The sequence below is a fragment of the Bufo bufo genome, chromosome 6, assembly GCF_905171765.1.
Source record: "Bufo bufo chromosome 6, aBufBuf1.1, whole genome shotgun sequence".
NCBI lineage: Eukaryota > Metazoa > Chordata > Amphibia > Anura > Bufonidae > Bufo > Bufo bufo.
The window spans coordinates 78,863,407-78,889,782 of NC_053394.1; the positions used below are offsets into that span (position 1 = coordinate 78,863,407).

Genomic DNA, 26,376 nt, shown 5'->3' on the forward strand with positions numbered 1-26,376 from the left:
TCGGGTGTCCGCTCGTGAGCTCCGTTTGAAGGGGCTCACAAGCGGCCCCGAACGCATCCGTTCAGCCCTAATGCATTCTGAGTGGACGCGGATCCGCTCAGAATGCATCAGTCTGGCGGCGTTCAGCCTCCGCTCAGCAAGCGGACACCTGACACCGTTCGGGTGTCCGCCTGGCCGTGCGGAGGCAAGCGGATCCGTCCAGACTTACAATGTAAGTCAATGGGGACGGATCCGTTTGAAGATGACACAATATGGCTCAATCTTCAAACGGATCCGCCCCCATTGACTTTCAATGTAAAGTCTGGACGGATCCGTTCAGGCTACTTTCACACGTAGAAATTTTTCTAAGTTATAATGCAGACGGATCCGTTCTGAACGGATACAACGTCTGCATTATAGGAGCGGATCCGTCTGAGCAGACATCATACGGACCCGCTCTGAACGCTAGTGTGAAAGTAGCCTAAGACAACTTCTTACACTCCACTAATTTCTATGTACATATGCAGTATATCCATAGAGTAGTCTGGTATTGGTTCATTAAATAATTACATTATACGGTGGGGGATCATGTGTCCATTTATATTAGTCTACAGTGGGGGAGGGGGATCATGTGTCCATTTACACTGCTCAAAAAAATAAAGGGAACACAAAAATAACATCCTAGATCTGAATTAATTAAATATTCTTCTGAAATACTTTGTTCTTTACATAGTTGAATGTGCTGACAACAAAATCACAAAAAAATAAATGGAAATCAAATTTTTTAACCCATGGAGGTCTGGATTTGGAGTCACCCTCAAAATTAAAGTGGAAAAACACACTACAGGCTGATCCAACTTTGATGTAATGTCCTTAAAACAAGTCAAAATGAGGCTCAGTAGTGTGTGTGGCCTCCACGTGCCTGTATGACCTCCCTACAACGCCTGTGCAGGCTCCTGATGAGGTGGCGGACGGTCTCCTGAGGGATCTCCTCCCAGACCTGGACTAAAACATCTGCCAACTCCTGGACAGTCTGTGGTGTAACGTGACGTTGGTGGATAGAGCGAGACGTGATGTCCCAGATGTGCTCAATTGGATTCAGGTCTGGGGAACGGGTGGGCCAGTCCATAGCATCAATGCCTTCGTCTTGCAGGAACTGCTGACACACTCCAGCCACATGAGGTCTAGCATTGTCTTGCATTAGGAGGAACCCAGGGCCAACTGCACCAGCATATGGTCTCACAAGGGGTCTGAGGATCTCATCTCGGTACCTAATGGCAGTCAGGCTACCTCTGGCGAGCACATGGAAGGCTGTGCGGCCCTCCAAAGAAATGCCACCCCACACCATTACTGACCCAATGCCAAACCGGTCATGCAGGAGGATGTTGCAGGCAGCAGAACGTTCTCCACGGCATCTCCAGACTCTGTCACGTCTGTCACATGTGCTCAGTGTGAACCTGCTTTCATCTGTGAAGAGCACAGGGCGCCAGTGGCGAATTTCCAATCTTGGTGTTTTCTGGCAAATGCCAAACGTCCTGCACGGTGTTGGGCTGTAAGCCCAACCCCCACCTGTGGACGTCGGGCCCTCATATCACCCTCATGGAGTCTGTTTCTGACCGTTTGAGCAGACTCATGCACATTTGTGGCCTGCTGGAGGTCATTTTGCAGGGCTCTGGCAGTGCTCCTCCTGTTCCTCCTTGCACAAAAGCGGAGGTAGCGGTCCTGCTGCTGGGTTGTTGCCCTCCTACGGCCTCCTCCACGTCTCCTGATGTACTGGCCTGTCTCCTGGTAGCGCCTCCATGCTCTGGACACTACGCTGACAGACACAGCAAACCTTCTTGCCACAGCTCGCATTGATGTGCCATCCTGGATAAGCTGCACTACCTGAGCCACTTGTGTGGGTTGTAGACTCCGTCTCATGCTACAACTAGAGTGAAAGCACCGCCAGCATTCAAAAGTGACCAAAACATCAGCCAGGAAGCATAGGAACTGAGAAGTGGTCTGTGGTCACCACCTGCAGAACCACTCTTATTGGGGGTGTCTTGCTAATTGCCTATAATTTCCACCTGTTGTCTATCCCATTTGCACAACAGCATGTGAAATTGATTGTCACTCAGTGTTGCTTCCTAAGTGGACAGTTTGATTTCACAGAAGTGTGATTGACTTGGAGTCACATTGTGTCGTTTAAGTGTTGCCTTTATTTTTTTGAGCAGTGTATATTATTCTACAGTGGGGGAGGGGGATTATTTATCCATTTTTATTATTCTACAGTGGGGGAGGGGAATCATTTATCCATTTATCTTATTCTACAGTGGGGGAGGGGAATCATTTATCCATTCATATTATTCTACAGTGGGGGGAGGGGAATCATTTATCCATTTATATTATTCTACAGTGGGGGAAGGGGAATCATTTATCCATTTATATTATTCTACAGTGGGGGGGGGGGGGGGTCATTTATCCATTTATATTATTCTACAGTGGGGGGAGGGGAATCATTTATCCATTTATATTATTCTACAGTGGGGGGGGGTCATTTATCCATTTATATTATTCTACAGTGGGGGAGGGGAATCATTTATCCATTTATATTATTCTACAGAGTGCTAGTCTTACCATCAATGCATTAGAAGAACAGACGCTGTGAAACCCATAGTAGAATGCTGAGAACTGCTTGTAAATGGATTTATTAAGTAGGAAATCTACGTAAAGTTGGACATATTCTGAAAAGAGAGGAACACGCCATTTATTAAAGACACCAATTTTATAATGGACCCTCACAGATCAGCGTCTTGAATTCTACTTACCTTTCCTGTTCTGATTGGTGACTGGGATTTTATCACCACCAGGTTTAAGATTGTATGACTTAATTACACCAAATTCTTCTTGAAACACCTGAAGAGTAGAAATGATATATATGAATAGAAGATAAAATATCCACATGCCATGAAGGATATGATAACAGCAGGTTGATTGCCCCTCGCTCTCTGCATTTATATGGAGCAATCGTAGTATGTGGACAATCCAACGGTTATACAATCGCTCGTCTTCACGCGGCTTTCGCTTACACAGGGTGACAAGCTGCTGACAAACGAGTATTTTTTATGCCGTATAAAAGATGCAATCAGTCAGCAAATGGGTGCATGTTCACATGGGGCACTGACTGGGCAAACATCAGCCAATATAAAAGACCTCTAAATTGGTTTTCTAGGATTATCAGATTGATAAACTATCCATCAATAGGGGATCAGTGGGGTCCCAGGAGTCAGCTGTATGAGTGCTATCTAATGGACGCACTGTGCTTGCGAAGCGGCAAGAAGGCTGTGGCATCCCAATGCTTCATTTGGAATAATCAAGCGATATGCCATCATTCTGGGAAAACCCCTTTAAGGAGCTGCTGATATCTATTTTTGTGCACTCTCTCTCAGGGTCTGTTCAGGAAAAAACTGATGGTTTTGCACGCAAGTTCGGACAGTTTGGTCTGCGATTTCAGTTTTTTCTGCGCAGGTGCAATCAGTTTTTGATGTGTTTTTAACCCATGTGAAAAAAAAAAACTGAAGCAGAACAATCTACATCTCCTAGCAACCAGGGTGCAATCAGTGAAAAACACACTGGACCCGGATTGCATCCAGATTTCACTTTTTCACTGACGCCCCAATCACTTCTATGGAACCAGAGACGTGTGAAAAACGCAGAACATAGAACATGCTGCCATTTTTTCTGAATGCAGAAATGATGCGTGAAGAACTATGCTCATGTGCACAGACCCAATGAAATGAATGGGTCAGGATTCAGTCTAAAGTTGATCAAAATGAATGATTTCAACCAAACCAAACGTTCATCGGTAGAAACTAAACAAATGATCGTTTTAGCTGACTGATGGGAGAGCATTATCGTTTGAAAAGAACCCTGCCCGTGTAATATTTGGGTCCGGTAGTTGGACGAAAGATCTTTAGTTTCGATAAAAGTATGTTCCCAGAAAGATCTTTCGTCCGTCTTCTGGCTTCATTGAATGTTTATGGGCAACTTGAACAACATGGACACATATGGACTAAAATGTGTATGGCCGTGTCCGTGAAACGAATGTTCACCAGACGATTGTTTGTTCAACCATATTCTATCTAATGTGTATGGCCACCTTAAGAAGGTTCCTGACACAAACCTGGAATGTAGAATAGAAATCTTCCTCCACGTTGCCTTCATATGTTAGTAGTTCATTTAATCCATGAGCAAGTTCCTGAGCACAATAATGAAATAAATGTTATTGTATCTGACCTGATATTTTAGAATCTTTACATATTATAAATAACATGACGATGGTGGAACACGGTAATAATAGAACCGATTGTGCACATTAACAAGCTTCTAGGATATGAAGATATCCAAGTGTGGCCCAGCCTCAAGGCAAGGATCTTCTTCAGGCTTATACCACAGTTTCCTCCTACAAGTGATGGAAAAGTGGTGGGACTATGGCCAGTTGTAAACCTCACCGATTTCCTAACATTTCAAGACTTGTTGTGGGAAGTACTATCCTTATGTAGGGTCATGTCACCTGAAAGATAAAGGGCTATGGGTTTGATATAACACTGGTCCAGCCCTTTTCAAGTAACTTGTGGCAATAGCAAGGGCTGCCCCTACCATATGTGCACCCTTAAAAATGAAGGGTGCTCCCTACAGAAATGTATGCAAAATACAGTATCAAAGGACACTAAAATAGAATCATGACTATTGTGTTCTTCAATGAGGATTCTGTATTTCATATCCTGTATAAGGATATATGTACATCACATAAGGAAGTCTCCAGCTTGAGATTCCCCCAATGGGCCACAGCGGACAGCTGCTAAGCAAGAGCGACTCCCATCCATCCGTGTATCACACAGCTGGCTATTCATTTGAATGGCTGGCATCTAGTACATTTAGGTGTCTGGGCAGATGAGGGTTCCCTCTGTGAAACTTGATTGAAGAGTCTGTGTACATGTCACAATGCCTATATATATATATATATATATATATATATATATATATATATATATATCTCTACCCACCCAAAGCCCATCTGTCAGCAGATCTGTACCTATGACACTGGCTGACCTGTTACATGTGCACTTGGCAGCTGAAGACATCTGTGTTGGTCCCATGTTCATATGTGCCTGCATTGCTGAGAAAAATGAAGTTTTAATATATGCAAATGAGCGTCTAGGAGCAACGGGGGCGTTGTCATTACACCTAGAGGCTCTGCTCTCTCTGCAACTGCTGCGCCCTCTCCACTTTGATTGACAGGGCAGGGCAGTGAAAACATCATCACATCTAGTCCTGTCAATCTAAGTGCAGAGGGCACGGCAGAAAGAGCAGAGCCTCTAGGTGTAATGACAACGCCCCCTTTGCTCCTAGAGACTCATTTGCATATATTAAAACCTCATTTTTGTCAGCAATACAGGCACATATGAACATGAGACCAACACAGATGTCTTCAGCTGCCAAGTGCACATGCAACAGGTCAGACGGTTTCATAGGTACAAATCTGCTGACAGGTGCCCTTTAAAATCTGAAAGATAAAAGTTTTTAGGATCCTTACTGCAACACAGAGTACAGGGAGTTATTCCTGTGGCCACATAGAAATAGCATAATAGTGATTTTTCATGATCCAAAGGTCAGCTTCACTTTTTCAGCCATGCAGAGCCACACATTTGTTGAGGGGTAAGGGGTATATTTATGTGTGATCATATTGTTGCTTCAATTTCATAATCTGCATGCACAGGTTCATCTAATGCAGCTTCTCAGTACAAGTCCCCAAACAAACAGTAGCACTGACCCCAGCTTCTAAATGGAGTCAGGCTTTTAGTAAGGTTTTGTGAAATTAATATTAGCGTACAACAAACCCAAGTTCTACTCACTGGCATTATCTGATACAGGTCATCTAGTGTGACAGATGCAATGCCTACAGGTATGTTCTGGTCAGAAGGTACTATGGGAGGACTCAACAGCTTCTTGTAGCAGCAAGGTGGAAAGCGGATATCTAGAGTGATGCTGTTATAGACAGCCAGCCCCATCAACTGGACATGTTAAGTATAAACACACGCCATACAGATGTCATCACTGAGCCATGTCATTTATTAATAATGTTCTTCCTTAAAGGGGTTATCCTCTAGATCAGACATGCTCAACCTGCAGCCCTCCAGCTGTTGCAAAACTACAACTCCCAGCATGCCTGAACAGCCTACAGCAGCGCATTGTGGGAGCTGTAGTTTTACAACAGCTGGTGGGCCGCAGGTTGAGCATGCCTGCTCTAAACAGGTCATCAGCATCTGATCGGTGGAAGTCCAACAACCGGGACTCCCACTGATCAGCTGTTTGGACTCAGCTTGCAGTTCCAAACTGCCACTGAAGGACTAACTGTAGTCTGACGATGGATCTGCAGGACATAGGATTCTGGTCAACAGTAGGAACCAAATGTTCTTTGATGATGCTGAGGATTCTAGACAGTAACATACCATAATTCCCCCAATATAACAGCGCATTACACTCTAATGCTCAGCGCATTAATAAGAAAATAACAGACAACTGAAAATGCTCAAAATAGAAGTATGGACTGCTTGTGACCTGTGTTGTGTCCTGCTCTGACTCCTAATGCATAATGCCTAGCACACAGTTATGAGCAGCCACGGCAGGGACTGTGAAAAAAATCCAATTGTTGTGCATGCGCTCAAGAACTAAAATAGATTTTTAAATACAAGTATACTTTAAAGGGGTTTTCTGGGTGTTTATTTTGGATGACCTATCCTCATCAATATCAGATTGGCAGGGTATGACATCCGGTGCCCCCCCACTAATCAGCTGTTTGAGGAGGCCGCTGTGCTCCTCGCAGCTTACCAAGCAAAACGGCTGTGCTTGATATTGCAGTTCACCCCCCTTCACTTTAATGGGACTGAGCTGTGCCTAGGCCATGTGACTGACGAATGTGACGTCATTGGCCTAGGAAGAGGCCAGAACACTCACCAGAGTACCGCAGCCTCTTCAAACAGCTGATCGGCAGGTGTGTCGAGAATTGGACCCCCAATGATAAGACATTGGTGACTTTTGCTGAGAATAGACCATCAATTTCAAGATCTTGGACAATCTCTTTAAACAGATTTTTCCATTGGGATAACCCCTTCCCAAATGCACTGTTATGAGCAAATGGAAATTGTAATGGGGGGGGGGGGGGGAGTCTTTCTATTCAGGATCCCTATTCTGTGATTGGTGCTCAAGAGGACTCAGCCACCATATCCTCTGCCTGTATTTAAAAGGTGTCTTCTGTCTCCTTCCGTGCAGAAGTCGTACAGAAAACACAAATCTTTAACCGTCTTCTGCTCACACTGGATATTACTAGACAAGCTACTTTAATTTGCCCCAATAAAAGGATACAGTTCCAACTAGACGAAATTCTGAATAGTTGTCACACTTAAAACTGCTGAACCAGTGGAAGTTGGAGTCCTTGTGATACGTGAACATACCTGCAAGAAATACAGAGGCAAGATTAATCCCCACCAAGATCCATTCCTGAAACCAGTTAATGTAAGTTGTGTAGTCATAGAATAGATCATGGCAGCAAAGAGAGCGTCTTTCTAGAGCAAGCAGAGTTATGACGGGAACGTCTCTTGCTGCTCATCCCTGTAGCCCAATGATGCAATGTCCGGTGTGAGAAGCTTCAATAATAATACACACTGTACACCATTCCTATCCGAAATGGGCAGGGGGTCCATGAACAGCCATTTCTGGAGCTACCACATCGTGAGCAAGTGTTGCCCAAACTAGATAACTTCATTAAATGTATTAAACAATACAGTCTCGATTTTGGCATTAGCGTTATTAACTATTTCGCTACCAAGAACGTATGTCATCATGACTTTAAATGCTAGCTGCGGCTATAATATTAGGGCTAGCAGTTAGATCCTATTAACATACATGCAGCCCTTGTATGATGTTGTGGTGTGGCATGGAAGGATTTACCTCCTGCTTACCCCATCGGGGCTTTAAATATTAGATGCCCATTAGACCTACGGGGTGCTGTTTGTCATGCCCAGCTGACATTCTGAAAAGGACATGCGAGCAAAACTTAAGGGTGATCGCCGCTACAACACTTGGAACATGAGCCAGAAGAGAGCTACTGCCTTACCAGTCCCCTGTCTAGGAAATATACAAGTAAGGGCCCTAAAGAATGCTAAAATGGAAACAGCCCCCCCCCCCCCAATTCTTCTGCATCGTGCTACAAATTATCAATGCATTTATCTCTCCTCTGACATGCAAATGAAAACTCATTGCATTGTGACCCGAGACGCTCAAAAAACACTGGAACTTAAAGAGGAATTCTGTTTTTCACAATTACATTTATTTATGTAGAGAATACGATGTTGAACAATTTTCTAATAAACATCTATTTAAAATTTTGCTCGCAGACCTTTATCATATCCATAAGTAGCCTCTCCCTAAAGGAAAAAAATGGTACGGCCCACTTTAGTCCTGTAAAATGCATCCATAGGAGAGCTGGATAGGACTATGCATGGCGTCAGTCATGTGAGCCATCATGTGACCCGCCCAGATATCTAACCGGTGAATAATAGTGTATTGGGGAGCAGAACATACACAGTAAATATACTATTACTACCTGCAGCAGCATCTCATCATGTCTATCAGTGTCTGTGTAGAAGCAGATATGTGTGTGTGTGTGTTTTTTTTTATAAACTTTATTAACAACATGACATCTCCTATAGACAGGCAACCATTTTACAACATCATCTAGAGGCAGGCAGCTATGTAAATACACACAGGGATGTAGCTTATTTAATTATTACATGAATGTGTCCTGTTTGCTGGCCCAGCATAAAATGTCATGTAACACTGCTGCTTACCGAATGTCAGAGAGTATATGATGTGAAAAGTGTCAAAAGACTGTTGCCATGTTTCAGCTAGGCCATGGATACATTACATTGAACTGATACATGAGCTATACCATTCTACTGCATATAGGGGTTAACCGCCTGATATATTAAAGGTATGTATGCAGAATTTGTCATACATGTACATTAGAAAAATGTATGATTACCTATTATATAAAACAAAAAAATTAAGAAAATAAAAACCAGAATACCCCTTTAAGTGTCCGTGGCTCTTTACCAACCGATAGGCCCGTTTGACTCATAGCTCCCAGATTTGAGCTATGATATGAGAAGAAGGGGCATTGTACTTGGCATAGCACCAAAGGAACCTACATTCTAGTCATCAAGAGCCTCAGCATTAATGTATGTCAAAAGACAGATTCAAGTGCTTTATGATTTTATTTTAGATATACACATTTCTGTTGTATGAAAAAAAAAGTCCAAAGACGCCTATTACCAGGTTTAGTGAAGCCTCCATTACTCCACTTTTAATACTTTAAATTGTGTAAATTGTGCCTGGTGCTCGAGCAGACTTACCATAGTCGGGATGGAAAATCTGTCTGATTAGCAAAAGAAACCACTCTTTTGTCAGGCCACCCAAGTCAAGGCCGGCTTCACCTACAAAGGTAACCTTCAACTTTTTCTTCAGATCAGCTCGTTTTCTTGTAAGCTGTGGAAACAGGAGATTTAATGGAGCTTACATGGTCATGGCTTGTTTAATCAAAAGAAAGCTTTTCACAAAAGGTATTTAATCAGGATAAACCATTGCCAAAACCGCAGCTTCAATAGAAGGAGGTAAAATGTCCAGCTCAATAAATCTCTCACTTTGACCCAAGCTTGTGTGTCTGTCTAATAAGATAAACCGTGCATGCTGATATTGGCAGATCATCAATCTTCTTTTGTGTAATCTAGCTGCGCCTAGTGATCCAACACTTCAAGAACTACCAGACTTTCAAAAGACTGTGCAAAAGTGTAAGGTCGCGTGGCTCAAATAACGTTACACCTGCAAGTGGATGCCCACTAGAAAGACATCTGCATACATCCTCGGCTTGTGGTCATACACATTAGATAGAAGTCGGTTGATGGTTGTTCCACTGGTGTTTAAACAATCGCTCGTTTTTCAGACACGGCCATACACACTTTAGTCTATATTGGCCGTTACAGTGGATCCAACTGCCGATAGATGTTCAATGTAACCTGGGCGATGGACGAAGGATCTTTCTGGGGAGATCCTTTCAAAGAAAGATCTTATGTTCATGAATGATCCTTCTTTGAACAAAAGAGCTTTCATGGACTATTGGCTAAAAATATTGAGCGTGGCCGACTACTTTTCAAATGATAGTGGTCTACCATCGGCTAAAACAATTGTTTGTTGTTAAAGGGGTTGTCCCACGAAAAATATTCTAAATTTTTCAAACCAGCACCTGGATCTGAATACTTTTGTAATTGCATGTAATTAAAAATTTAGTACAGCCAGTGAGTTATTCACTGACATCTATCTGTACAGCGCCACCTGCCGTTTGCTCTGTTTCCAATTTCTCTGTCCTGCTCACGGAGATAGAAGTGCATGCTCAGTTCCATCCTTCAACTGCAGCAGAAAGGACACACCGCCTGAGAAAAGATAGGCCCCTGAGCTGCTAGCTTGAAATAAATCTAGCAGAGTAATTGCAGCAATGAATGGGGAGATCTCTGGATCCATGTGAGGTACAGGGCTGTTTCGAAGTTTGTTAGAAATAGACTGTTGCGTACAATATAATGTCTGATTTTCATTTTTCTTTACATTACTTATGGGATAGCCTCTTTAAATTTCAACAGACGAACAGTTGTTTTGGTTGAAATCATTCATTTTGATCAACTTTAGACCATCTCAAACTTGTATCAAAAAGATTGCAACAACGAGTGCTGCCTATGGACCATTATCTCTCCTTCTTGTCCTCCTTACTGTAGCGACCAGCCCCCTGCCTTCTAGTAAACAACATGGGTGACGGGTGTCATCAAGGTGATCCCTTCATGTGCAGTGTTCCATGCTCTCTGCCCTCGAGGCTTGCAAACCCATCCCCACAGCTCGAGCAGTCTCCTAGTTGGAACCATCAACTATTTGGAAATCTTCAGGTGCAGAGAGCACGGGACACATGAAGAGACTGCCTCCATGGCACTTGTGATTGTGGTGCCGGGGTCATTAAAATTTTCATGCAAGAAACATGAGCACCCACCGATACAGGGTGAAATAGCGTCAGCCCTCACCTATCTACCTCTGCCTGCAGTCTTCAGAGGTCTAAACTGCTGACAGAGTCCCTTTACCCTGTGGCTGCTGAACAACTACAGAAATCAATGAAATTGTCACATTTTGCTGACAAAAATGGCCTGTCTGTGTAACGTATGAATGTGCCAGGGCCGAGATGTTCTTTGTAACTTGTCTCAACTCAAGCCCCATTTTAACGCAACTATGTGAATCTACGTAAGGTCTCCATGACCACGGTGTATGTAACAGAAATAAGAAGCTCATCAAAATCTGTCAGCAGTGCAGCCTCAGGCTTTGGGCCTGCAACTTCAAGTGACCACATCCCAGCAAACAAGTAAAATGGTAAAGGGGTTATCCAATCTCATCAACAGCCCCCCCCCCCCCCCCATGTGCAGGGCCCCTCACAGGTAGTATACTTACCCCGCTCCCCTCCTGGTCCCCGCACTGCCGCAGCTGCTTCTCTCTGTACACGGATGAAAACATCCGATGTCTGGGGGGGGAAGGAGCAGCCAATGGTAGGAGGGGACGAGCCTCCCTAGTCTAGGGAAGCTTGTCCCTGCCTGCCATTGGCTGCTCCCCCCCAATGATATTGGAACCCTTTGAAGGGAGTCTGTCACCAACCTGACCGGTTTTAAACAGATCACATTGTTCAGTGGGACACAAAGACATGACACAGATGTTACCTGTGTTTAGTTTTTCAGATCCTTCAAATCGCCCAAAAAGTCATTTTTATGATATGCTAATGAGCCGTCAAAAGTGCCCAGGGGCGGAGAGTTTGCTGAAAGTGCCCAAGTTCCCCTGCCTCACTCCGCCCCTCGTCACAGAGCCACAGGGCTGGCCGGAGTTTACTATCATTTCCCTATAGGCCGTTCGCGCATCACTGCCGGGCCCGGGCAGTGGCACACAGATATGCAGTGCCAGTTACTGGTGTGAAATCGGCGCATGCACACTGCATATTTGTGTGCCTCTTCCCACAGTGGGCAGAACACTGCGCATGCCCGAGCCCGGCAGTGATGTGGGAACGGGCTATAGGGAAATATGATGTCACATTTGCATAATGTGTGGAAAACTGCTGTATCAAGCTAGTAGTCCTAGGTGAGAGAGACGAGGGGGAGGGGGGCTGTGCGCTTATGTGATAGGGGGGCTCTGTGCGCTCATGTGATAGGGGGGCTCTGTGCGCTTATGTGATAGGGGGGCTCTGTGCGCTTATGTGATAGGGGGGCTCTGTGTTCAGGGGCGCTGTGCGCTCATGTGATAGGGGGGCTCTGTGCGCTTATGTGATAGGGGACTCTGTGCTTAGGGGGACTGTGCGCTTATGTGGATAGGGGGCTCTGTGCTTATGTGGATAGGGGGGCTCTGTGCTTAGAGGGGCTGTGTGTTTAGGGGAGCTGTGCGCTTCTGTGATAGAGGGGCTCTGTGCTTAGGTGGGCTGTACACTTATGTGGATAGGGGGGCTCTGTGTTTAGGGGGGCTGTGCGCTTATGTGATGGGGGTTCTGTGTTTAGGGGGGCTGTGCGCTTATGTGGATAGGGGGGGCTCTGTGCTTAGAGGGGCTGTGTGTTTAGGGGAGCTGTGCACTTCTGTGATAGAGGGGCTCTGTGCTTAGGGGAGCTGTGTGCTTATGTGATAGGGGGGCTCTGTGTTTAGGGGGGCTGTGCGCTAATGTGATGGGGGGGCTTCTGTGATAGGGGGGCTCTGTGCTTAGGGGGACTGTGCTTATGTGATAGGGGGGCTCTGTGCTTATGTGATAGAGGGCTCTGTATTTAGGGGGGCTGTGCGCTCATGTGATAGGGGGGCTCTGTGCGCTCATGTGATAGGGGGGCTCTGTGTTCAGGGGCGCTGTGCGCTCATGTGATAGGGGGGCTCTGTGCTTAGGGGCGCTGTGCGCTCATGTGATAGAGGGGCTCTGTGTTTAGGGGCGCTGTGAGCTTCTGTGATAGAGGGGCTCTGTGCGCTTATGTGATAGGGGGCTCTGTGTTTAGGGGGGCTGTGCGCTTATGTGATAGGGGGGCTCTGTGTTTAGGGGCGCTGTGCGCTCATTTGATAGGGGGGCTCTGTGCACTTATGTGATAGGGGACTCTGTGCTTAGGGGGGCTGTGCGCTTATGTGGATAGGGTGGCTCTGTGCTTAGGGTTGCTGTGCGCTTATGTGATAGGGGGGCTGTGTGCTTAGGTGGGCTGTGCACTTATGTGGATAGGGAGGCTCTGTGCTTAGGGGGGCTGTGCGCTTATGTGATAGGGGGGCTCTGTGTTTAGGGGGGCTGTGCGCTCATTTAATAGGGGGGTTCTGTGTTTAGGGGGGCTGTGCGCTCATGTGCTAGGGGTGCTCTGTGCTTAGGGGGGTTCTGTGTTTAGGGGGGCTGTGCGCTTATGTGATAGGGGGATCTGTGTTTAGGGAGGCTGTGCGCTCATTTGATAGGGGGTTCTGTGTTTCACATGGCCTGAGGTTGCCCTTTACGCCTTGGAGGTGCGGGCCCCACAGAGCCCCCTTATCACATGAGCGCACATCCCCCCTAAACACAGAGCCCCCATATCACATTAGCGCACAGCGCCCCTAAGCACAGAGCCCCCCTATCACATAAGCGCACAGCCCCCCTAAATACAGAACCCCCCTATTATATAAGTGCACAGCCCCCTAAGCACAAAGTCCCCTATCACATAAGCGTACAGCGCCCCTAAGCACAGAGCCCCCCTATCACATAAGTGCATAGCCCCCCCTAAGCACAGAGCCCCCCTATCACATAAGCCCCCATCACATGAGTGCACAGCCCCTCTAAACACAGAGCCCCCTATCACATAAGCGCACAGCCCCCCCTATCCACATAAGCGCACAGCCCCCCTCCCCCTCGCCTCTCTCACCTAGGACTACTAGCTTGATACAGCAGTTTTCCACACACAGGACACTGAGCATGCATTATGCAAATGTAGGCGGGTCCTGGACGTCCTGGCCGTCTCCTCGTATTTTAATATAGATGTGTCAGGATATGCAAATAGTAAAAAGTTTCAGGATAGTGATTGGAGGATTTGAAGAGGTGTGTTACTGTGTGTGAAGCTGCTGATTGGTGGATTTCCGGGTGTGTGAAAGCAGCTAGTGGAGAATTACATCTTGATAAGGTCCACCTGAATGACAGAACACCGGAGTTTACTGAGGGGTGGAGTTGGGCACGAGTGAGGCAGGGGAACTTGGGCACTTTCAGCAAACTCTCCGCCCCTGGGCACTTGCGACGGCTCATTAGCATAACATAAAAACGACTTTTTGGGCGATTTGAAGGATCTAAAAACCAAACACAGGTAACATCTGTGTCATGTCTTTGTGTCCCACTGAACAATGTGATCTGTTTAAAACCGGTCCCTTTAAGAACCTTTCATGAGTTTCAGGTTTATTACCTCGTCCAGTGAATCGCTGACCAGCTGCAATCTTCTGACCTTGATATTAAGAAACAGCATGTTCATATCAGGTTTTTGCCTCCGAGAAACTTTATCCACGAGACTTTGCTGAAATAATAAAAGAACAATTTATAGTGAACACTTTTAGCAAGTCTCTAAATGTTTTATTGTATCAATTTTTGAACAAAATCGACCAGACACCGACCAAGCCAGGTCATATATGGACTTCAGACCGCACCTGTACCTTAATCCTTAGAGGACTGGGCGATTTTCCTCTGGCCTTCCTAGAGTCATAACATTTTTATTTTTCAGTTCACATAGCCATATGAGGGTTTAATTTTTGTGGGACAGGTTGTACTTTCTAATGCCACCATTTAAAATTGCATAAAATGTAAAGAGAAGCTGGAAAAAAATTCCAAATAGGTGGAATTGAAAAAAAAAAAATAATAATAAAAGCAATTTCGCCAGTTTTATAGGTTTTGTTTTTAAGATGTTCCCTATGCAGTAAGGCCTCTTTCACACTTGCGTTGTTGGGATCCGGCATGCACTTCCGTTGCCGAAGGTGCCCGCCGGATCCGGAAAAACGCAAGTGTACTGAAAGCATTTGAAGACGGAACCGTCTTCCAAATGCTTTCAGTGTTACTATGGCACCCAGGACGCTATTAAAGTTCTGGTTGCCATAGTAGGAGCGGGGAGCAGGGGAGCAGTATACTTACAGTCCGTGCGGCTCCCCGGGCGCTCCAGAATGACGTCAGAGCGCCCCATGCGCATGGATGACGTGATCCATGCGATCACGTGATCCATGCGCTTGGGGCGCCCTGACGTCACTCTGGAGCGCCCGGGGAGCCGCACGGACGGTAAGTATGCTGCTCCCCCGCTCCCCACTACACTTTACCATGGCAAACAGGACTTTAGCGTCCCGGCAGCCATGGTAACCACTCTGAAAAAGCTAAATGTCGGCTCCGGCAATGCGCCGAAACGACGTTTAGCTTAAGGCCGGATCCGGATCAATGCCTTCCAATGGGCATTAATTCCGGATCCGGCCTTGCGGCAAGTGTTCCGGATTTTTGGCCGGAGCAAAAAGCGCAGCATGCTGCGGTATTTTCTCCGGCCAACAAACGTTCCGTTCCGGAACTGAAGACATGCTGATGCATCCTGAACGGATTTCTCTCCATTCAGAATGCATTAGGATAATCCTGATCAGGATTCTTCCGGCATAGAGCCCCGACGACGGAACTCTATGCCGGAAGAAAAGAACGCAAGTGTGAAAGAGCCCTAAAGCTGGCCTGTTAACTTCATTCTCTGGGTCAGTACAATTACAGAGATATCATATTTATATAGTTTTTCCTTGTGTTTTAATACTGAAAATAAAAAATTAAATTTTTTATTTTTAATTTCCATATTCTGACCCCGACCCCCATAACTTTTTTTATATTCACATCTATGGAGCTGTGTGAGGGCTAATTTTTTGGGGCAATCTGTACCTTTCATTAATACCAATGGAGTAATTATGACTTTTTGATCATTTTTTTGAGAGGTGAAGTGATAAAAAAAATGGCATATTGGCCATTTAGAATTTTTTTTCCATTCCGTTATTCGCTGTATGGGATAAATATTTTTTTATATTTTAATAGTACAGGCGTTTTCAGACACAGCGATGCCCATGATGTTTTTTTTATTATTTATTTTGATGTTTGGGAAACGGGGGTGAGTTAAAATGTTATATATTTTACTTTTAAAAACTTATTTTTTTATAGGCAACTATAACAAGCAATCATTAGATCGCTATTTGTATTCTGTAAAATCAATATTTATCCATTACAGTATATTCCAATCCAGTGCTGCCACCTGCAGGCCTGTATTGGAATATACCAGTGATAGGCATTAGAGCCTCAAGCAGTCTCTGGCCTATTACTGCAATGTAACTGCTTCTTGGATCTCAGCTGGGGAAGGCATTTTCACCACTCAGATGCTGTGGTCACATTTGACCACATCATCTGAGGGGTTAAAGGTCCACGATCGACCTTAGGGCCGATCTCAGACATTAGTCCTGGGCCTCTTCTGTTGCAAACAGCAGAAACCTGGTGGCTGTGGCATCCCCTGCTCTCGCAAGTGAGGCGCCATCTTTTAAGTGACGACTTCCAACATACATTTACAGCAATGGTCGTCAAGGGGTTAAAAAAAACCTTTTGATATCTGATAGTGACATGTCAAAGGTTTTGATTGGGAGGTCAGAGTGTGGAGACCCCCAACAATCTCTAAAACGGGGAGAAAGAACTGCTCAAACATAGCTCTGTAGGAGACAGGCCGAGCTTAGGAGACTTATCAAAACGGGCTTTGTTGCCCATAGAAACCTATCAGACTGAGCCTTTCATTTTCCAAAGGAGCTCTGTAAAATGAAAGGTGGAATTTGATTGGTTGCTAGAGGTAACTAAGACAGTTTTCCTTTTCACCAGTTTTCATAAATTTCCCATTGATTTTTCCAGTGAGGCAGCTCTTCTATACTTTTTTTTAAGCACAGGGACACTTTAAATAATGAAACTCCAGTTTAATTGAAGTTCACTTACATATCAGTGGAGTCTGCAATGTGTGCACTGTGAATTGATTGCCATTGTTGTGCAAGCGTTGCCTCATGTTTGTGTTGTAAGACAGAGCACAGACTTGGGGGATGGGAATATTCAGTTACAATTAACTAATGTCAATACTTTTTTTGTTTTGTCATTTCCCTGGTATGTAAGCTTTGGTGGTATCAAAAGGGTTGTCCAGCTAGAAAAACATATCTTATCAGTGCTTACACTAGACCAGTCTAAAACATACAGCGCTTACTAATGTACCACTGTCGGCCATGTTCCCAGCACCTCCACTTCTGGCTTGTTTTCAATGTGAGAAAGAAGTTCCTGAAACAGAAACTCATTCTTGTGAGGAGCACAGGCCGGTGGTGGATGTGCATGGACCCAGGGCCAAAGCTAAAAGCAGGAGATCTGGGCACCTGTATTAACCCCTTTAAGAGACAGCCAGTTTGAACCAAATGCCGGAGCCCCATTTTTCAAATCTGACATGTGTCACTTTATGTGGTAATAACTTTGGAACGCTTTTACTTATCCAAGCCATTCAGAGACTTCTCGTGACACATCATACTTTATGTTAGTGGTGGATTTTAGTTCATACATTTTACCTTTATGTATAAAAAAAAATCCAAAATTTTGAAAAATTCGATATTTTTAAAATTAGAATTTCTCTGCTTTTAAGACGGATAGTGATACTTCATAAAATAGTTATTACTTTACATTCCCCATATGTTTACTTTATGTTGGCATCATTTTTTAAATGTCATTTTATTTTTTCAGGAAGTTAGAAGGCTTAGAAGTTTAGAAGCAAATTTTGAAAATTTTAAGAAAACTTCCAAAACCCACATTTTTTTTAAGGGATTCTGCCATGAGATTTGAGCCCTATAAGCGAAACATATGGCCAGGTCCGTACTAATAACATGAATCCTAAACTGCCCTTATTAAACCTGCTTGTGGCTCTATTAGCCCAAAAAAATGGTTTTTATAAGCTGTCACTCACCTACCTAAGGTGCCCAAGGGGTTTTACGTTAACCCAGGGTGCCCGCCCGCACCCCTCGCCGTCTGGTGTCCAGCGCCGCCTTCCTCACCTCAGCCCCGCCTCCGCAATCCTCCGTCCCTCTGCTAGATCCGGCGCCTGCGCACTAGGCTCAGCCTGATGCGCCGCGGACTCCTGGCAGCGGCTTCGTTGAGCGAAGTGCGCATTAGGGCAAAACTGATCCGTTTTGGACCGCTTGTCAGATCCCTGAACGGATCTCACAAACGGAAACCAAAACGCCAGTGTGAAAGCAGCCTTACATAGTAGAAACCACCCATAAATGACCCAATTTTAGAAACCACACCCCTCAAGGTATTCAAAACTGATTTTACCAACCTTATTAACCCTTTAGGTGTTCCACAAGAATTAAAGCATATTGGCGGGGAAATTTAAAATTTTCATATTTTTTTTTTGTTCAGATTTTCCATTTAAATTACATTTTCCTGTGACACAGCAAGGGTTAACAGTCAAATAAACCTCAATATTTATTACCCTGATTCTGCAGTTTACAGAAACACCCCATATGTGGTTGTAACCTGCAGTATGGGCGCATGGCAAGGTGCAGAGGGAAAGGAGCCCCGTATGGTTAACAGAGGGCAGATTTTGCTGGTATTGTTTTCAGGTGCCATGTCACATTTGGAGAGACGCTGAGGTACCCCTAGAAAGAAAACCCCAAAAAGTGACCCCATTTTGGAAACTACACTCCTAAAGGAATAAATCTAGGGGTGAAGTAAATGCTTTAACCCAACAAGCGTTTCATAAAATTTAGAAACACGTGGCTGTAAAAATGAAAAATTAACTTATTTCCAATATAAAGTTGCTTTAGCCCCAAATTTTTCATTTTCACAAGGGGTAACAGGAGAAAATGCACCCCACAAATTTGTTATGCATTTTTTCCAGAATACGGGAACACCCTATACGTGGTCATAAACCGCTGTTTGGGGACATGGCAGCACTCAGAAGGGAAGGAGCGGCATCTGGATTTTCTAACATGTAATTTGCTGAAATTAGTTTAGGGCCCATAAAATTTTTATTATTTCACCAATGTAGTTGTGTGAGGGTTTGTTTGTTGCGGGACGGGCTGTAGTTTCTATTGGTATCCTTTTTGTTTACATATGTCTTTTTGATCACTTTTTATACCATTTTATGCGGAAGTGAAGTGGGTAAAAATGGTAATTCTGTCAGTGTTTTTTCTTTTTCTTTTTTTGGGGTTTCTCGTGGTAACTAATGTATGATTATTTTATTCTGTGGGTTGATATGGTTATGGCGATACCAAATTTATATAGTTTCTTTTATGTTTTACTACTTTTTCAGCATAAAATCCCCTTTGTGTTAAAAATAAATGATATTTTGCATCGCCATATAGTAAAGTCCAAAACATTTTTATTTTTTCACCTATGTAGCTGTATGGGGGCTTGTTTTTTGCAGGACGCGCTATTGCTATAATTTTGGGGTACATATGTCTTTTTGATCAATTATATATTTTTGGTGGACATGAGGTGACAAAAACAGCAATGCCGTCATTTGTTTCTACATAATTTTTTACGGCGTTCACCATGCGGGATTAGTAATATGATACTTTGATAGATTAGGTCGTCACGGATGCGGCGATACCAATTATGTGTATTTTATTTATTTTTTTCATTTTTTTTATGATATAAATGAACGGATATGAGAAAATACAATTTTTATTTATTTATTTACTTTTTTTTCACTTTTTTTTTTTAAACATTTTTTTTATTTATCAAGACCCATCTGGATCTTGAAGATCCAGTGGGCCTGATCACTATACAGTGCATTACACTAGTCATTTATTGCAATGCACTGTATAGTCAGTGCTACACTTACACTAAGGCCTCATGCAAACGACCGTTGTGTGTTCTGTGGTCCGCAAATTGCGGATCCGCAAAACACTGATGGCACTCTGACTGGTCCCTTGCCGGCTTCCCTGGTGTGTCTGCTCTCGGGGAGAGCAGAGACTCCGGGGCTGTGACACTTTATAGTGTCACAGCCCCGGTAAGCAGTTTGGACGTCACTGTACGTCCAAATGCAGTAAGTCACTTGCAATTTGGACGTACAGTAACGTCCAAATGCGTGAAGGGGTTAAAGAGCCACAATGTGTTTTTTTTTATAAAACTTTTGATATGTCAGACACATATCAAAAGTTTTGATTGGTGGAGGTTTAAGTGCTAAGCCCCCCACGATCACTAGAAGGAGGAGAGAGAAGTGCTCGCATATCACACTCTCTCTCATCACTGCAGCAGATGGGCTCAATGGACCCATCTCGATTCCATCCTCTGGAGTGAGGACAGAGAGGTCCCTTTCAGACAAGCGAGTTCCAGACTCGCAGCGTGAGTATGCGGCAGCTCCCGTCCTGACTGCCCAGCACTGACGGGGTCGCATAGCATATTTATTTATGATGCTATGTAACCCTTAGAGTTCTGGAATGTATTGGATAGGAACTGACAGCATTATGTTTTATGAAAACTCAGTGACCCTTTAATTCAAGTACGTTAGTAAGTGGTATATGTCTCACTTCAGCAAATGACATTTATCATGTAGAGAAAGTTAATACAAGGCACTTACTAATGTACTGTGATTGGTCATGTTGCCTCCTTTGCTGGTTTGATTCACTTTTCCATCACATTATCCGCTGCTCGTTTCCGTTGTTACGACCACCCTGTAATCCAGGAAAAAGCACCAGCCTATGCGCAATCCCAAGGTCTCACCAGAGAGGCTGGTGCTTTTTCCTACAGTGTGCAAGCACGACCACCACTGCTGGATTAGAGGGCCGTCGTAACTATGGAAACGAGAAGTGTGTAATGTGATCGAAAAATGAATCAAGCCAGCAAGGGAAGCAATATGGACAATAAAAGTAAACGTGACTTGTATTAACTTTGTCTATATGATAAATGTCACTTGCTGAAGTGAGACATCCCCTTTAAACACGTTGGGGGAGATTTATCAAAACTGGTGCAAAGGAAAAGTGGCTTAGTTGCCCATAGCAACCAATCAGATCCCGCCTTTGATTTTCCAAAGGAGCTCTGAAAAATGAAAAGTGGAAGCTGATTGGTTGCTATGGGTAACAAAATCAGTTTTCCTTTACACCAGTTTTGATAAAATCCCCCATTAAGGTCTAATTTAATAAAAATATTCAAAGGAAAAATTGTCTTTGTTGCCTATAGCAACCAATTACAGCTCAGCCTTCATATTACCAGAGCAGTTTAAAAACTAAAGCAGAGGTCTGATGGGAGACAAAGACAACTTTTCTTTTAGACGGTTTTGATAAATCAGCCCCATTTTTGTAAAATTCGACGTCATGGTGTTTGCCTCATGCCAGCACAAAACATGCTAAAGAGGACCTGTTTTAGTAAACTCTATATTCCCCATGAAATAACAATTCTAGAGCATCTTTTCTTAGATCTGTGTTGGGCCTTTCTTCTTCCTCTTAAATCTGCACTGACTGGCCACTTGGGGGACGTTTAACTATTGCAGCCAATCATTGGCTGCGGTGGCACATGTGACCCCCGTCCACTCCGGATCTTTGTAAGCAGGGACAATAACGGTGGACCAAAGAAACCCAAACCAATCAGCGGTAAGCAGTAAGTATTTTTCCATCTGCACATCCGGCAAGGTTGGAAGGGGGAGGGGGCTCCAAAAAAAGGCTGCCAAAGCTGGACAACCCCTTTAAGTATATTACAGATCAATACAGGCTATATAATATCAATCAATTAAAGCTCTGCAATGACAAGTCAATCAGCAGTCACAGAGGTATGCTTGTACATGTATTTAGGCCCCATACATGCAAATACTGTTGGTTTTATTGGGCAAAAAAGACCTGATACCTGGCGTAAACGATCCTCCCAAATATCTATATAGACAATAGTGAAATAAATGTAAAACATTTTAATATAATAAATGAATAAAATGCAACCGATTAATTAAAAAAAGAGAAGAATGAGAAAAAAAAAAAAAAAAAACACCAGAGAGATCACCAGACAAGGTCAGAGGATAACCAGATAATGGATCAGAGATTAACTAAGCCTCACTATAAAAAAAGACAGACACTGTTTATGTCCGTTTAACACGTTTCCAGATTTCACAATGTTGTGTATTGAAAGCCAGAGAGGTCAGTGCTCCCCTTGTTTCTTTAGCAATAAATTATCCCTTAGAGTGGGCCTACTGTTCCCTTTAAAGGGGCACTTACACCCAATTTACATTACATATTAAAGGGGTTTTGCGAGATTTTAATATTGATGACCTATCCTCAGAATAAGACATCAATATCAGATCAGCGGGGGTCCTACACCTGGCACCCCCGCCGATCTGATATTGATGACCTATCCTGAGGATAGGTCATCAATATTAAAATTTCTGAAAACCCCTTTACCCTATATGTGAATATTCTATGCAATTTAAATGGTTTTTATGGAAATAATTTTCAACACACTCCATGTTCCTGTCTAGAGTCTTTAAAGGGATTCTGTCATCAGATTTGAGGCCTATAACCTAAACATATGGCCAGGTCCCTACTAATACCCTGAATCCGAAACTGACCTTATTAAATGTGCCTGTGGCTCTATTAGCATATAAAACAGGTTTTTATAACCTGTCACTCACGTCCCAAATGTGTCCAAGGGGACGTCTCATCATACAGGGTGCCCGGCTGCAGCCGCCTTCCGACTAGAAATCGCCGCCCTCCCTTTCAATAGAGCGGCCTACCTCACCTCAGCACCGCCTCCGAAATCGTCCGCTCTCCTCAGCCAGATCCCGCGCGTGCGCACTAGGTATAACCTGATGCGCCCGTGCGGACTCCTGGCAGCGGCCTCGTTGAGCTAAGTGCGCATGCGCTGGCCGGCGCACTTCACTCAAACCTGCCTTGACCGCTCTATTGCAGCCATCTAACCTCTTACAGCCGGGTGCAAAGCTATTCGGAGGTTCGGAGCGCACAGGCTGCTTTTCTACAGAGGCTCCCTTTTGATCTATTTCGAGTTATACCTAAGTGCGCATGCGCGGGATCTGGCTGAGGAAAGCAGACGATTTCGGAGGGGGCGTTGAGGTGAGGGAGGCGGCGATGAGGTGAGGTAGGCGGCTCTATTGAAAGGGAGGGCGGCGATTTCTAGTCAGAAGGCGGCTGCAGCCGGGCACCCTGCATGATGAGACGTGCCCTTGGACACATTTGGTACTTGAGTGACAGGTTATAAAAAAAAACTGTTTTATAGGATTATAGAGCCACAGGCACATTTAATAAGGTCAGTTTCGGATTCAGGGTATTAGTAGGGACCTGGCCATATGTTTAGGATATAGGCCTCAAATCTCATGACAGAATCCCTTTAACTTCCGCTCAGCAGAGAGTCTCACGTAACACTCTGTGCCAGACCATCAGTCAGACCAGGGAGGAGTGAGGGGCAGTGACTCAATTAGAGCACCAAGTCATCTCTACACTATCTCAGTAGTGTGATTGGTCAGGGCTTCTATTATTATACTAATGCACTGCTTTTCTGTTTGCATCTTCATCCAAGCCTATGGCCTGGTATTGAGAGAAAATAGAGCTGTTATTATGTCAGTCATTCCAGGCCACCACCTACTATTCCAATAAGAATGACCTTGCAGATGAACCCTTCCTTGTGCAGCAGTCATAAACTGAGAACACTTTGTTCTCCCATTGAGAACTTTTGTCTCTCTATGATTAGTGCTACTGTACATAATATTTTACATGTTATCTTCAAAGGCATAGTATTAACCAAATTTAAAGAGGACCTTTCACCTGGAAAAACATTGTGAACTGAGTATGCTGACATGGAGAGCGGCGCCCGGGATCTCACTGCACTTACTATTATCCCCGGGCGCCGCTCCGTTCTCCCGTTATGCCCTCCGGTACCTTTGCTTCTTAAGTTATAGTAGGCGGGTCTTCCCTTGTCCTGTGGGCGTCTCCTTCTCCTAGGCTCCAGCGCTGGCCAATCGCAGCGCACAGCTCACAGCCTGGGAGAAAAAAAACTCCCAGGCTGTGAGCTGTGCGCTGCGATTGGCCAGCGCTGGAGCCTAGGAGAAGGAGACGCCCACAGGACAAGGGCAGACACCGCCTACTATAACTTACAGAGCAAAGGTACCGGAGGGCATAACGGGAGAACGGAGCGGCGCCCAGGGATAATGGTAAGTGCAGTGAGATCCCCGGGCGCCGCTCTCCATGTCAGCATACTTAGTTCACAATGTTTTTCCAGGTGAAAGGTCCTCTTTAAAAAAAGACTATAAATTTTAAAAAATTGTTTCTATGAATATTCTGTGTAAAGAACAATACTCATATCTAATGGAAGTGTCCTTTTAAAATGCAACAAAACATCACATAGATGGAGGTCATTTACTATCCAGAATTACGCCTATATTAGATGTATTCCTGGCACAGAAACCAAACAAAACCGCCAACAGTTGTGTATGTTAATTAGCAAGTACACCACATCACAAAAACACTGGAAACCAGTGGCACTGTTCTCACCTACTGGGAAACAGTGTGACCATGCAAGGCATGTAAAGGAATGCCTTTGGCAACAAATCATACAACTAAACCTACATAAATTGCCAGTCCGCATAATTATCATCAAAAACACTTTATTAAACAATACAAGGAAATAATTAGAAAGGTTTAAAAACCACGTGGGCAATATCATACAGTAAATTTTATCAAAACACCGGAGGTAAAGTGAAAGTGCAAATACTGTCTGAAGTGACATTGAAAAAACTGTAAAATTACCCAATGTGTCTCCGTCCAGGATGGCATCAACCCCTGGCGCAGATTGCGGCACAATCTGTGACTTTTCCCACTCACACCAGGTCTAAAAAAGTTGGCATGGCGTGGGCAGGGAAGAGGAACAGGCCGTCTCATTTATCATTTTCTACACCTTTTTTAGGTGTAGAAAATGGTCTAAATGTAAGATGGCAAGGAAGCTGACTTAAATTTAAACTGGCGCAGGATACGCCGAAGTTATGTAGAGGCCTGCACCTCCCCATAACTTTGGCGGATCCAAGCCAGTTATCTCATCACAGACAATGGGGGCATATCGCTAGTATATGCCCCCATTGTCTTATAGGTGCGAGTCCTTCCTCTGGGACCCGCACCTATATCGAGAACGGAGCCCGAAAAGTGGAGGGGCACACTGCGCATTCGCAACCACCCTTCATTTATTTTCTATGGGGCCGCCGAAAATAGCCAAACACTGGCTCGGCTATTTCCGTCGGGCCTATAGAAGTGAATCGGAGCAGTGGTCGGTCATGCACGGTGCCCACCCATTCATTTTTATGGGGAGCGCGCTTGGTGGTGGCCGGACCGGAGTCCTCCAGCCACCACTTTGCGGGGATCCGTTCGCGATATAGGTGCGGGTCCCAGCAGTGAGACAGGCACCTACAAGACAATGGGGGCATATCCTAGCTTTTAATGAACATAGTGCCCAGGCACTATCATACCATTTTCTGAAACCACGAGTGGTCCCGCTTTGCTGCCAAAGTTATTACATTCATTACATGGTGGTCACTGGTACAGGAAGTAATTGACATCTGGTAGAAGTATCAAAACTGGCAGGAAGCCAGGGGGAAAACTTTCATTAGTGTATCTGTAACTGTCAACTAAATTTTTAAAGGGGTTGTCTCACCTTAGACATTGGGGGATATGCCCCCAATGTCTGATAGGTGCGGGTCCCACAGGTGAGATTTGCACCTATCTTTAGAACGGAGCCCGCAAAGTGAAGGAGGCTATTTTCGGTAGTCCCACTGAAATGAATGGGAAGCGAACTGCTCCAGCGCGGCCACCGCTCCATTCACTTCTATGGAGCTGACGAAGAGAGCCAGCTATTTTGTGCGCTCCCACAGGAATGAGTGAAGGGCGGCCATGCATGCGCGGTGCGTTCTCCTTCATTTTGCGGGCTCCATTCTAAAGATAGGTGCAGGTCCCAGAGGTGGGACTCGCACCTATCCCTAGGATATGCCCCCAGTGTCTGAGGCGAGACAACCCTTTTAAGGCCAGTCTACATGGCCCGATGGAGCAGGCGATTGTCGGGAAGGAAGCGTTCCTTCCTGACACCTGCCTGCTCGTCAGTGGAGTCAAAAGCAGCATTTTCATGGATCAATCCCTTCCACTGTATGGGAAAAAGCGATCGCTAGTGTCAGAACTCATCCTCTGGGTAGCTTAGACAGCACCATCTGCTGCCCCCAAATGATGATTGAGGTGTACACTTAGTCGATTGCTTCACCCAATGAATGG

At 44.6% G+C, this 26,376-nt stretch overlaps 1 protein-coding gene across 1 annotated transcript in view; it reads right to left on the reverse strand.

Moving 5' to 3' along the window:
* Positions 1-26,376, reverse strand: part of HECTD2 (HECT domain E3 ubiquitin protein ligase 2) — a 115,883-nt gene that overhangs the window by 16,294 nt on the left and 73,213 nt on the right. The window contains exons 12-18 of the mRNA XM_040439066.1: positions 14,523-14,630; positions 9,432-9,564; positions 7,384-7,472; positions 5,874-6,032; positions 4,142-4,216; positions 2,787-2,874; positions 2,596-2,702 (exon numbers count right to left, since the gene is read on the reverse strand). Coding sequence (XP_040295000.1) covers positions 2,596-2,702; positions 2,787-2,874; positions 4,142-4,216; positions 5,874-6,032; positions 7,384-7,472; positions 9,432-9,564; positions 14,523-14,630 — 759 coding nt within the window. The remainder of the gene's footprint in view (positions 1-2,595; positions 2,703-2,786; positions 2,875-4,141; positions 4,217-5,873; positions 6,033-7,383; positions 7,473-9,431; positions 9,565-14,522; positions 14,631-26,376) is intronic.